The sequence below is a fragment of the Habropoda laboriosa genome, unplaced genomic scaffold (genome assembly GCF_001263275.1).
Source record: "Habropoda laboriosa isolate 0110345459 unplaced genomic scaffold, ASM126327v1 scaffold2, whole genome shotgun sequence".
Lineage (NCBI taxonomy): Eukaryota > Metazoa > Arthropoda > Insecta > Hymenoptera > Apidae > Habropoda > Habropoda laboriosa.
Genome location: NW_017100190.1, coordinates 736,862 through 750,429, shown reverse-complemented (window position 1 = coordinate 750,429; position 13,568 = coordinate 736,862). Strand labels below are relative to the sequence as shown.

Genomic DNA, 13,568 nt, shown 5'->3' with positions numbered 1-13,568 from the left:
TGTAATGGGAATTACAAAAGAAGTTTTGTCGACGAAACGTTGCGGTGTTTCGCTTCTATTTTGAGAAAAGGAAAAGAGAAGAAAAGCATTTAAAAAAATATACCTATGTACATATTTCGTGGATAAAAAAAAGTTCTCCCCGAGTCAGCAACGTTGGTGTATTGGGTATCGATCTTACCAATTCATACAAGTCGTGCATTTGTTTCCATCGGGACAAGCTACAGGTATCTTGCAGACTTCTCTGTTTGTTTGCTTCTTTTTGTTTGTTTTTTTTTTTTTTTCTTCTTTTCTCGCGACATTAACATTTCCAACTGGGACCAGTTTTTACTTCTGGTTTGTTTCTTCTTCGACGACACGAATTCTTTACAATTCGGCCACGTAACCTTCTATGACAATTCCTGGCGCAATCTCCGCGGTCACACTCTCCGCGGCCTTGTTACTTCGACCTGCTCCTCCGCTGGACTCTCCCCAGGCTCCCTCTTTTCCATACTTCTCCGACATTCTCACCATTTCGTTGGGGCTCCATTCTGGGGAATCCCTGCGACTTCCTCCGCTTCTGTATACGACGTTCGAGTCGCTCTCGCGGTTCCCACGGTATCCCGTGCCTGGCAGTGGTGACGGAGAATGAGAGTAACTATCGTAGACGGGAGTACGCTTCATCGACGCTCTATGATGACTCGTCTTTCTCAACATAGCCTGTTTCAAATCATCGCCGTTTCGATTAGTCTCGATTCACACGCGCCGATAATTTCTCTTGGTCTTACCTGGAAGTTGAACGGTGGATCGTCGTTGTCCTCGTTGCCGCCGTAGTTGTTATTTCTACGACCTATCATTTGCAATTCCTGAATAGGATTGAGAGGGAGAGAGGGGGGGGGGGGGGGAAGAGGAGGAGTAATTTCATCGTGTCTGTTTAATAGAGGAGAGTTTTTACGTAACGTGATCGAACCGATTAGCATTGCCGGTATTCCTGTTAATCCTGTTGTCCTCGAACTCCCAATCGTGGCTACCACTGTCTATGTTACTTTTACTTCGAACGTCCGAGCTGTGATTGTCAGAACTACGCGGCGGGGGTGGTTGTGATTGATTTAACGGAATTGGTGGCGGCGGTGCGTGTTTGGTAGACCGTATCGACCCAGTGCTATCGTAATTCTGAAAAGATACACGGTAACAAAATGTCGCGGCGAACGTAGGAAGCAGAAAGGACGGGGAAGGATCGTGGTTGAAGAGATGCTCGAATAAGCTTAAGATCCTCGGTGGAACTTACTGAGCGAGGATTATGAGCGTTGGCAGATGGTGCGGGGCTACGGTTGCTCGAAGATTGCTGATATCCGGAGTTACCCATCCTGCTTCGGGATGTCTCGTCGGGTGGACATCGGACCGAGATATTCGGGTCTCTGGAAAACGGAGTGTCGATCAAACTCTCTCCCTCGGTGCCTGAATGCGCCACTCGATGTGGCGAGTTCGTTGTTTGAACCTCGACGTCTGAAAAATGCAGAGCAATCCGATGGAGAGTGAGTTCTCTCCGAGAAAAACAGTCGCCACTCGGCTCAGGCAATCGAGATTTTCTCGTTTCTTTGTCGTGCGTGCGTGCGTGCGTGCGTATGTGTCTGCGCACGCGCGCGCGCGCGCGTGTGTGTGCGTGCGTGCTCGTTTTTCTACGTTCTTCTCGTACTTTCGACGCCCAACACGCTCCTCTTAATAATGAAACAATCGTCAGTTATCGACGATTCGAGATCAGTATTATCAATTATGCGATTAATTGGGCGCACGTCGTAATTACGACTGAAAGAGAAAGAGAATCTGATGAAAGCGTACCGACGAGTCGGACGAGCTGCGTGCACAGAGTGACGGCGGGTGAAATGTTTTACCATTTTGCTTTCGACAAATATAGAAGATAGGACGGATTGATGAAAATCACATCCGACTCACCCTGTATGCGCAATCGTCGATCTCGGGTCGAGCAAAAAGATAGAAGAGTGATATATATATATATATTTGAAATGTTGCGGTAAAAGGTATGAATTAAGAGTTCTCGCGCTGATAAAAAGCCGTACGAGTGAGTGTATCGGTGTCGATGCAACTCAACTTGGATGAAACAAAATGTGATAGGCACCTCTGGTACGACTGTTCCTGATGGCCCAAGGCACCGTTTGTCTCCGTAATGGCGCGTCCCAGGCTTCGTGCTCATCGTCAGACGCCGATGACGACGCGGATCTGCGAGAACGTATTTCTCAGTTGACGGCACAAATCTCCGAGGAGTTCTTAAGCGACTTTTACCTCGAGATAGAGACGGCACACAACGGAGAACGAAAAATAATGAGAAAACAGCGCGGGCACACACAAAAAAAAGACACACCAAGCGCGTGAGCGAGAGAGAGAGAGAGAGAGAGAGAGAGAAAAAAGGTTAACAAGCAACGAGAAACATCGGAAAACGGATTACGAGGCAACTCCGTCGAATTTCAAGGTTTTGCCTCGTGAAACGTGAACGCGATCAAGAACACCGGGGACTAGGAAGACAAACTACACACGATTACGATGCGATTAATGGTGAATGACGTCTAATGATGAGGGTCGACTCACACAACTTTAATTAGAACGATCTCTTTCGTACTAAGTTTTTCTCTATCGATCTTGTTTTTCAAAACAAAAGAAGAAAAAAAAAACGAAACAAAAGGAACATCAACGGACAATTGGACTTACCCAAGATTTCTCATTCCTCCCTTCGCGCTAGGAAAAGGTAACTCGTGATAAAAGTTGAAAGGTAACTTGTGCACTTGGGGTGGTTTCATCTGGCCTAAATAAGCGGACACCGTAACGTTTGGGTTGACTTTGTCTATGGATATTTGGTCATTCGTCGTAGCAAGAGATGATACTATCGCTTGATTGAACAGATGCACCTGATCGAGGAAATGAAGTTACTTGTTGGCAAAGTAGGAGGATAACTTTCTAATAGAAATCACTGACTTGTTGCGAGAACTGCACGAGGTCTTGATAGCGGGCTGCACGGTAACGTAGGAGGACTTGGAACATGCTCTTCGATCTCCATTTGCTGCTGTAGAACTTCATCATGTCTATCGTCTCCGGATCCATCTTCCCCTTCCCCATCAGAGGCGCCGTCTCCTTCCTTACTACATGCCCCCTGTACGCTATTTTTCACGTGAAATATTACTTAATCAGGCATCAACTCTCGAGAAATTCGAATGAGTGTTTTCGTTGAAAAACCTCTAAAACTATCAGGCTCGTCAAAAATCAAATTTCCCCTTCACCATTAATCTTCCATCCGCCCCTTACCTTTCTGAATCATTATCGCTGCCTGATCCTCCGACATATCCACCGACTCCTTCTTCTTTATAGACGCTTTCTTCACTGAAACAATACCCGTTAAATTTCTCGTAATGGATAAAAAACCGTACGAGCCCATCGAGAAAAAGAAAACAGAGATAGCGAGGAAAACAGAGGGGAGAAATTGGCTCGCACACTAACGTGTCCCTTCTCCTGACGATCAATGTACCTACCAACTTCTTTCTTCGTGCTCGATACGATCTTCGACACCATGTTTTTGCGTGCTAAGAAGGCTCTCATCATACACTGAACCTTTATTATCTTCTTCACCTGAGTCTCGTACAAGCGCGAAAGATATTCCTCGTTGTAATATTTCAAGAACACTTTGGTCTTCCCGATCATCCAGCCCTCCATTTTTAATCTAATCAACAGTAACCGACAGTTGTCTTTGGTTATTTCGACGTTCTCGTCGAAATCGAACGCTAGGAATTGGTACCTGCATGGACGGAAAAAATTGTCGATTAATCGACGTGTCGTGAAACAACAAAAGGAATAAAAGGTACCCAAAGAAACGTTACCTTCGAAGAAATTCTTGAAAGGATATTCTACAGGGATAGCCACGTTGCCTGGCTTTGGCACTGTCCAGAATAGCCAGCGCCCTGATTTGTTGCCTGACGACGTCTCGATAGAAGCCACGAGGCGCCCCTTCGAGGTCCGACCTTATACACCTGACGAAATGGATACCACCACTTCCGCCACCTGCCGAAAGGTTCTTAAGGATTTCAAGGCTGGTGGATTTAAAGGTAGCCGCGCACGTTCTCATTTTCCGTGTCTGGGAGTATTGCCCTCGGGATGCGGTGTTATACTTCTGTTTATAAAATAACAATCGCGAAGTGATGAAATTTTGTCACATTTCAACCCTCCTCTTCCATCTCTCCGGAAGAACACCGTTCGTATTTTCTTTTAATCTCCTGCTATTCTTTTTTTTCTCGCAACTTTCTCGTTTTTATACGTTTACGAAAGATTAAAAAATAGATAGATACATATTACGAAGCAACCTCACCCTTGGTTTCGACGTTTCTTGCATAAGAGCGCCCCACTTTCCCTTGTTCGTTTTCTTTTCCATGATCTTCGGATGATCGACGATAATGGTCAAATTGCCGGACTTGGTCAGCTTGTTCGTGAACATGTCCTTCACGGTTTCGATGCTCGATTGTCTAAGCGTTTCGGTCATTTCCGGCGGAACAAAGTCCCGATTCTTCTCGGCGATCTCGCTAGCGTCGTAAACCAATTTTCCTGTGTAATGAGCGACGGTAAACTCATGAGAACTCACCGGTTTTATATAAACATTATCCGATCGTTCCTGGATCTTTTTCATTATATACGGATAATCCAGCATGTTTTTCGACGCGTTGTCGATGATGCTGAATAAACCTCTATCTCTGCTCATTAGCTGATCAATCGCATCTTTGTTGTCGTAAAAGTGCAAACGTTGAACAGGTATATCCTCCTCTTCTTGTTCTTGCTGCAAGATCAAGTTTATCGTTGAACGAGAGTTCTTTCTCTCGATAATCCTGTCTCGACACTTACCATTTCCCAAGCGAACACTCGTTGGTTATAGTAACACTGCATTTGTTCGTTCATGGTATTCACCACCAGCTGCTCGAGTCGATTAATCGAGAAGCACTCGAATCCGAAGAGGTCCATCACGTTGATCGCGTACTTGTCACCGCTGAAAAATACGCGACAATCTTAAGAGTATCCTCTCGCTACTTACAATTTCCTTCGTCTTCGATACTCACAATAAAGCACGCGTTACTGTGAACTTCTGATTGATATTATTCACTATCCAGTCGACTAATCGCTGATAAATTGTATTAGCCAATACGTCCCTCGCCTCTTTCGCCTCTTCGCAGCTGTGCTTTCTGCGTACAACTGTTCCCTTGCTGATTACGCAGTAGTTGAGCAATGCCCACATGAACTTTTTGTCGTCTAGATTGAGAAGCTGGGCCACTGGAACGCGAAGAAATGTATAACCGTCGATTTTCACGAGGAAAACGTCGATGTGCGGTACCTTTAGTGGCTGCATCGTTGTTGTCCATGTCAGCTTCTCCGTTGTTACCCTCCACGAAACGAATTTCTCCCAGAGTTAAAACCGCCGCCAGCAATTTCCAAATCGTTTCACAGTACTCCTCCATTTCCAAGATTTTCAAGTTTTCCTTCAGCTCGTCAAACTTCACCACGTTCCCGCGTGGATCGTTTCGAACTTTGAACGATCGCTTCCTCTCCGTTCCCTTCTCGCTTATCCTAAGGTACCTCATCCTTCTTCCGGGTGGCAATAGATACTGTTTCAACTTGCTGATGGAATCTAGCCCGTCGTAGAAGTAGTAGAACACGTGGAAATTCGATTGATTCCTGTGGAGAAAGGAATTTCCTGTAACTTGCCGTGTCCAATTGTTCTTCGATTAGAGTTGCAACGCAATCTCGAGATCGAATTTTACGTGTTTCTAATCGTGTAAATAGGATAGCTCGACGTTAACCTGTCGCGGGTAGAAACGCGCCATTTCTCTAGCTGGTACAACCAAAATATGCCACCGGAGGCTTTCCCGGAAGATCCGTAGGTGGTTTGTATTTCCAGCACGCATCTGGTCGAATTAGGGTTTAGAGGCGTGGCTGCATTGCTGAACGCGTGGATCACTTTGATCGCTCTCATTAATCTTGCACCGGTGTCTTGCAAGCTCTGAAATGAAAGAAGAAACATTCCGTTGAACGGCGAATTCAGTTCTTCCTGTTTACGTATCTTGCTCAATCGATAATTCCATCCTACTTTTCCCAAGTACATGAGATGCCGAACGATGTGCATCATGCTGGTCGTTTTCCCTGAATTACTCTCGCCAGCTAGCAGAATATGTTGCATCTCCTCGTTGTGCATCACATCTTGATAAGCGCTATCAGCCACGGAGTATATGTGAGGCGCGTTATCCGACCGTGATTTGAACTGATACTTGGTGTGGTACTGTAACCAGCAGTTCAATTTAACAACGTAATATCGTTTAGTACGTCCGCGTTGTAAAACGATCGTTCTTACGTCGGACCCGTAGATGTCCTGCTGTTCGTTCGGATTTAATATCAAAAGTATATCCCCGACGAAGCTGTGATAGTAACCTTGCCGCAATCTTTCGTGCAGTTCGTCCAAAACCGCGTCCTCCGTGAGAGTTTCGAGCGCGGCCAGGTCTTCCATGAACATCGGTTCCAGAGGATCCGTTTGGTGGGTCTAGATCGAACAGAGATAGCAGTGTGTATCTAGTAACAACATTGTACACGACGTTTGCTCGAAACGACGTTACCTTCAGGAAACCCTTTCGAACGATCACTTCCGCCCTCCTGTCGAGTTTACCTTTCGCACAGGCGTCCATCATTAATACTTTGATCTCTTGTGTTAGCTAGAAACATCACGCTTCTTATCAGTTTTCCTCTCTTAGACTCGTAGATATCGTTCCGTGAAAATGTGTTTCGAATATTACCAAGTAATCGTTCTCGGGTAATTCCGCTAGGAAGGGATGCTCGGCTATTTCGGCCATGAACGGCCTATTTTCGGGATTCTTCTCGAGACATCTGGAAACGTGAACGTGAAAGTGACAATCGACGGGGGGGAAAAGGTATTTCTTACTTGGACAGAAATTCAACAACGTACTCTGTTATAAAGTCGTTGAAATTTTGCGACCAGTTGGACGGTCTGTACAAATTCGGCGGAGGATTTCGTACGATTTGAAAGAGCGCTCGCGTCGGATGCATGTCTTGAAAGGGTGGTTTCCCGTCAGCTAATTCGATCGCCGTGATTCCAATCGCCCAGACGTCAGCTCTATTCCCGTATCCGCTGTCGGAATTGGCTCCTTTGCTCATAGCGACTTCCGGCGCCATCCAACTCGGCGATCCTATGCACGTGTACCTCTTTCCCATCTCACCTTGGATCGTTCTCGACAGTCCGAAGTCGACCAGCTTCACTTCCCCCTCTTTGGTCAGTAAAATGTTGTTGCCGCGAATGTCACGGTGCATCACGTTGTTCTCGTGCAGATAAACCACCGCCTGAGAACCATGCCAATCCGTTCAAACATCTCTGCCTGGACTTTCTTCGCTTCTGCCGCGGCGCGATATGCGATTTCGTCGAGAGCAGCAGACACCGTTATACCTCGTTCTTCGCGAGCATTTATTTCGCGTGTAATTTGCCGGCATTAAACGTCAACGTGGCCTGATTTACCGCACGAGCGACCGTGGACGAATCGCTACTGGGTCCATGGAACACGTACCAACGCGAACAAGAAGGCGACGTCTCCGAGGTGGAGAAGAAGGGGTTGCGTGCACTTTGCGAGAGAGGATGCCAAGACGGGCAATGCGTGTGCGTGGTTATACGGTGTATACGAAAATGCCTGGATATTTCTCCGATAGATACGTCTTTCGAGGTTTTACGATAGATGGAGTATCGATGTAAGTAGATGGATAGATCGAGGCGCAAGGTTTGTTGCAAGTACAGGCGGTTTAGTCGAAGGTAGGAAGTATCGGTATGGCGTACGGGTTCATCGAAGGTTCGCAGAGTTCTCACGGCGGAGATAATTAGCAGAACCCATCGATTTTACGCGGGTCCCGGTGTTTTTGCGGAGAAAGAGATACCGGGTGGTATCGCGTAGGGAAGGGAAACGACGCACGATTCGAAACGGAAACGCGCGTTTTACCCTCGGCGCCGAGATCAAGTTGCAGCCGTTTGACGCATAAATGACACCCGTCCACTCCGGTGTCCAGTGCATTTTTCCTAATCGTTTCCTCCTGCTTTCCTTCGTTTGTTCCGTGCGGAGTGCGCGACCGAGAACGGGGCACGCGGAGAGTCGGAGAAACGTCTCGTACCGATATTACGGTAAATTATATTCCCAGAGCGAGGAAAGGGAACGGAATTACGGAACATTATCCCATTGTGACCGGCCGAATCGTTTTCCTAGTGAAATTATAGACCACGAAGCGGGAAACGATTGCAATTCACCTTACCTTCGTTCCATTTCTATCTCTCTACCGGCGCGGCGTATAAGCTCGCGTACACCACTTCTCGCGAGATCACGAGTTTTGTCCTTGACTGTAACACACGGACCTCTTCTCTCTGTTGGGACAGAGAGAAGCACGCAGGTACGCGTCGGAGGAGAATGGGACGGAAGTGTTTGCGCCGCGCCGGTCGAGAGATTGCTGCGCGAACGAGCGGGCAGCCTTTCATTTGCGAGCAGGTTAATTAGCGAGCCATCTCGCCTGTCTTATTTGTAATTTATACGCCGTAGAATGCGGCCCATTGACGCGCGTCTCCTCCGCGGTCCATCGTCTTCTTCCGATTTTCCGACCACGTGAACGCCGACTGAATTACCGAGTCCGCCGGTCGCGAGGGACCCAACTCCTTTACCTTAACGCCACGTACCACTTTCGGATCGCGTTACGGAACAAACCAGAGCTCCTTACCTTTGTCCGCCTTACCAAACAACATTTTTACTCCTTTCTCTCCGCCTCCTTCTCCGCTTCACGCTTTTTCTTCGGACAATTTCAGAAAGCACTTCTGGACTCGCGACGCCTATGTCGAGCGCAATCACACCGAGCGCGCTCCAGACATCGGACACAATTACGTTATAATAACGTCTTCTGCCGCATCGTCGCTTTCGTCTTCCGCCTCTCTCTCTCTCTCTCTTTCTCTCTCTCTCTCTCTCTCTCTCTCTCTCTCTCTCTCTCGCGGAGAGAGAGATTTTATAGACCAAAGTTACCGAGCGCCCATAGATATGTATATCTGAGCATCGCGGAATTACGTTCAATGCCAACAAATTGCCGCGGCAGTTTGCTCACGCTTTATCCTACGATATTACGTATAATCGATCCGTTTTACGACATTTACCTTGATCACTTCCCTCAAGATAAACCCTATGTGTTCCTCGCGCAGTTTCTTGTCCATGGCTATAAGGCCCCGCGCCAGATCCATCGCTGGTCCACCCTCGCAAAGCTGGAAAACGTACAACGAGAGTAATGGTTATTTCCCCGTGGTATGCATTCCGCGTTAAAATTATGTCCTAATCACAGTTGGAGAAAGCAATCTCCGATTTGCATCGCCGTTTCGTACGTCCCGTTGATAGCTTGGCATTGCCCGCGAAATTGCGGAAGCAATTTAAATAGACTGTTCCAGGCGAACTTTCATTATTTTCCAAGCGATCTTGTGTAATTGCCCGTGATCTCGATATCTAGCCTCTTCGACGTTAACAGTTTCCTGTCCCTACCTCCAATCCCTACCGGATCATTCTCGTAAGAATTTCAGGAGAATTTGTAGGACGCGGTACAAAGTATGTATCTCGTCCGAGCTTTAAGAGGACCGAGCAAGCACGCGATGCATTCTTCGGAGCGAAGAAGACCCATCGAGCGCGGCACGAACACTTCATCTACCGGACACAGTTTGTGTACGCGTCCGTAAAACCTGACCGTGATACGATATGAAACACCATCGGCGATAAATCTTTGCCACATTGTCGTTGCGTGTCGTTCCCTCTTTTTCAACCCGTTCCACCGCCAGGAGGACTTGCAAAATCGTTGTTATTCCGTTTGTTACTCCTGTTTCTTCGCCCGTGTTCTTCGTCCTCGAGTCTCGATCGCTACGTATAATTCTCTACGGCACCGCTCTATCGACGATTCCGTTTCCCGAGAGAAAGAATGTTCGTGGAAGAAAAAAAAGACGGAACGTCGCCAGTATTTCGGGCCCGTGAAAGACGCGTTCTTCGAACGTGCACGCGTACGTGTTAAATCGAATATCGACGGTTTGCTCGAGATAAGTAATAATATTTCGGGCGCACCGTGGAGGTCCACCCGTAAATTAGGGCCGCGACGTGCCGGGGCTCACCTGCGTACACGAACGAGTTTAATGATTGTTTAATGGCCGCGCGTGTCGTAAATTATCCGTGTATTCGACCGTCTCAAATGCTTGAAATTGCCTCCGGGTCCTGGCATGGCTACGTACAGCAACTCTTCCCTCCTTTCTTCTCCTTTTTTCCCCTCTTTCTCTTTTTCTCGTTCTCCTCACCCCCCCAGCCGATACCCCACCCTCGCTCCTCTCTTCTGCCGTGTCTGTTCGCGGGCTTTTCTTTTCCCTTTTCTCCTTTCATCCGGAGAATTACGATGTTAGAGAGGAGTGGCGTTACAGATGTATCTCACAATCGATGTTCAACCGCGATATAAACGTTCCATGTAAATAACACCTACGTACGTCCACGGGCGAAGATCGTCCGTTCGAGATTATTTCTATTCGTAATCGATGGAAAATCCTACCTCCATGACGAACCATATTTGATCGTATTCCGTCTTCTTCCCGGATCTTCTACGATATATTCCGTAAAAGTCTGGAAGATTCGGATGAGACGCGAAATCTCGAAGGACTCTGTACTCCTCGATGATTAACGACTGCGATTCGGCCGTGAGTTTTTGCACCTTCACCGCCACTCTTTTGTTTCCTAGAACGGTACAAACGTTTCTTACCGTTCTTTAGAATACACGCTGCCTCGAGAGGAATTGCAAGGTACGAAACGTACCAGCTTGCTGATCGATCGCTTCGTAAACGTCTCCACAGACGCCGGAACCTATGCACTCTCTAAGGAGATAACGTTTCCCAGGATCTTGTACGCTGTCCAGCCGCTGTAGGGTACTCGTTCTTCGATCCTCCGTGTCGTCCTCGTCGCCTCTGCGTCCTCCTCGCCTATGCTCTTTCCCGCTTCTCCTGCCGTATCCGTAGTCGTTCATTTTCGGACGTTCCTTCTTCTAGTCTGGAAAAGTGAAAGAAACCGCGCGACAATTACTCGTTCGTTTTCCGCTTGGACGGACGAAGAGAAGAGGAAAAGTTGCGCGCTTTTCGATACGGTAGAACGAAGGCAATTATCGAAACAAACATATCGATTTTACGATACACGTATCGTTCGTGAAGAGGAAAACGAGGGGGGGGGGATCGTAGAATAAAATTTAAACGGTTCCCGATCGAGTCTTCGCGAACAAACTGTCGGCATTCGGTGCATCCCGGTGTAAGCAGCGCGACAAAAAGTTCATTAATTTTCTTGTGGTTTCCAGGACAGTAGAGTGCTCGTCGATGCAGCGGCAAACACGAAGAGGTCGTCGCGTACCTCTTCACACTCGCGGGAAAAGCAGGACCGGGCGGTGTGCACCTCTTTCCATCTGTTCGAACGACGAGAAGGTCGAGAATGACTCTTCGAAGAGAACGCTCTACGGATTTTTTACGAGAGGCCAGGTTCGGCCGGTCGAGGGCTTCACGGCGCATCGGCACAAAGGTGAGTGCTAATTATATTCTTTCTCGAGTGCCGCGTGAACGAGTGGTAATCGCTAATTAGTAGCTCGCTTCCTGAAAGCCTCCACGAGGGACGGCTGAAACTACGCCAGGAATTCCAAAGATATCGCGTTCGATTCGTTACGAATCATCGCGTTTACTCCTTCCACACTCCTCTGCTATTCTATACGAAACGATCAATTTAGAACAGCGGCTTTTTTCTCCCTCCTTCTCCCTTTTTTTCCTACCTAGGAATCTCTCGCGCGAATCGACGAGTCGTCGGTACAGTTGTACCGATTCGTTCTTTGCCACCGTGTAACCGCGATGCGAGAGGCTCGTATGGCGTACCACCGAGAACTTGCGGGATTTCCACCCTGCAACCCGCCTCTATCGTAACGAAGAAACCGCGAATTTTCACGATCCCCCCCGTCGAATTCACACTTCATCAGGGTTGCATCGTGAAAATTTACCGCGGAAGATTTCTCTTCCTTCGGGAAAATCACATCGACCCGTAGAACGTCCGTTCCGTAGTTTATCTTTCGCCATCTACATCACGGGCGGTACTTGTACGGCTGCGGAAACGTCGCAGGGTAATACATATCCCATTTATCGGATCCCACGGATTGCGTAAGAGTATTTAATGGGCTACGCCAGTCCGTGGGTAACGGGTGGTTCGCTTAGCCGCTTTACCAAAGACACGACCGATCGATGCGATTCTGTTATACTTTCGTCGACTCCGCGAATCTTTCTTCCTTTCCCGATGTGTCCGCGCGTTGCACGCGGGCAGTTGGTAAGCTTCGTTTCGTCGAAAGCGGCTTTCTCTCGATGTTGGGGAGGCTCTGCGAGGAAACGGAAAGGTGAAAAGAAAAGAGAGCCGCGGGAGGAGAGCGGGAGAGTTGGAGAGAGAGAGAGGGCGAGAAAGGATAGGATTCGCGTCGTTAGCCAATTCATTTATTCCCGGTGGGTCGGCGCTCGTCCGGCATAATCCGTCGATTTGTCGGCGCGGCGTGTCTCGTGTAATGCTGCTTCTTGTCGCTTGTAATCGAAGAGGGAAAGGGAAAGGGAGAAAGGGTGAGGGAGAGAGAGCGACGCGTCACTGACTATATGTGAACGAACCGAACGGACGTAAGAAACTCGGGTTGATCCACGATGTCCACACGGTGGTTCTGTTCTGCTCGTATGCGATACGACGCTGCTCCCTCTCAGTTTTCTCAGCGCGCCTCTCTCCTCCTTTCCTCTCTCTCTTCTCCTGCTCTTCCTCTTTTTCTCCTACTCCTTCTTCCTCTTCTTCCTCTCCGTCGTCCTTCTCGTTCTTCCTTTTCCTCGTTGTTGGCCGGTGAAAGAAGCGGTGCAGGTTTATCGGTAGGACAGGGCGTTAAATTATTGATGCCCGACTGCGCGTCGCGAGAAGACGAACGAGAAGAAAGGGAGAAGGGTAGGCGAGGTAAGGACGGGTCCCGTGATTTCAGAAAAAGCTTTCCGTGCCACTCGGTCCATCGGTTCTTTCCACTCCTCTCCGTCTTCGTTCCCGCGCTTCGTTCCGCGAGCCATCTCGTCTCTCCCTCTCGTTCAGCCTCACGGCTGAAGGATGCCAGGGCTCGCGCTCTTTAAAAGGGAACCGAGCGTGGGGGCGACGAAACGCCTGTTGTGGGAAAGTGATCCACCGATCAAAAATATCCGAGCATTTCCAATCGGGGATATCGTTGGCCCCCTAGAACGATCCTCTTCGCGACCTATTTTCGCTCCAGAGAGCAGAGGACTGCGGAGCGAAACGACAGAGGTTGCAAGTGTTCGAATGCGAATCGCTCTCCCCTGAAAAGAGCCGTGTGTGTGGGAAAGTTGATATTCGTCGGTCGGAGAGGAGGAAGGTCCCCTGCTGTAGCGCCGGCGGAATGTTAGCACCGCGAATCCCTGGGAAGAAGCAGCAGCGACGCCGGTAGTGGCAGTGGAC

General features: G+C 48.4%; 1 protein-coding gene across 1 annotated transcript in view; it reads right to left on the bottom strand.

Moving 5' to 3' along the window:
* Nucleotides 1-363: 363 nt before the first annotated feature.
* LOC108580057 (neither inactivation nor afterpotential protein C) overlaps nucleotides 364-13,568 on the bottom strand; it is a 15,048-nt gene continuing 1,843 nt past the window's right edge. Inside the window, exons 2-24 of the mRNA XM_017943717.1 lie at nucleotides 10,875-11,105; nucleotides 10,615-10,796; nucleotides 9,200-9,304; nucleotides 6,977-7,368; nucleotides 6,807-6,897; nucleotides 6,630-6,725; nucleotides 6,371-6,556; nucleotides 6,110-6,298; nucleotides 5,823-6,022; nucleotides 5,357-5,697; nucleotides 5,085-5,295; nucleotides 4,873-5,014; nucleotides 4,346-4,807; nucleotides 3,861-4,150; nucleotides 3,516-3,778; nucleotides 3,292-3,366; nucleotides 2,965-3,146; nucleotides 2,701-2,897; nucleotides 2,114-2,214; nucleotides 1,265-1,482; nucleotides 947-1,149; nucleotides 765-858; nucleotides 364-696 (exon numbers count right to left, since the gene is read on the bottom strand). Of these exons, the coding sequence (XP_017799206.1) occupies nucleotides 364-696; nucleotides 765-858; nucleotides 947-1,149; nucleotides 1,265-1,482; nucleotides 2,114-2,214; nucleotides 2,701-2,897; nucleotides 2,965-3,146; nucleotides 3,292-3,366; nucleotides 3,516-3,778; nucleotides 3,861-4,150; nucleotides 4,346-4,807; nucleotides 4,873-5,014; nucleotides 5,085-5,295; nucleotides 5,357-5,697; nucleotides 5,823-6,022; nucleotides 6,110-6,298; nucleotides 6,371-6,556; nucleotides 6,630-6,725; nucleotides 6,807-6,897; nucleotides 6,977-7,368; nucleotides 9,200-9,304; nucleotides 10,615-10,796; nucleotides 10,875-11,082 (4,761 nt within the window). The 5' untranslated portion in view covers nucleotides 11,083-11,105. The remainder of the gene's footprint in view (nucleotides 697-764; nucleotides 859-946; nucleotides 1,150-1,264; nucleotides 1,483-2,113; nucleotides 2,215-2,700; nucleotides 2,898-2,964; nucleotides 3,147-3,291; nucleotides 3,367-3,515; nucleotides 3,779-3,860; nucleotides 4,151-4,345; nucleotides 4,808-4,872; nucleotides 5,015-5,084; nucleotides 5,296-5,356; nucleotides 5,698-5,822; nucleotides 6,023-6,109; nucleotides 6,299-6,370; nucleotides 6,557-6,629; nucleotides 6,726-6,806; nucleotides 6,898-6,976; nucleotides 7,369-9,199; nucleotides 9,305-10,614; nucleotides 10,797-10,874; nucleotides 11,106-13,568) is intronic.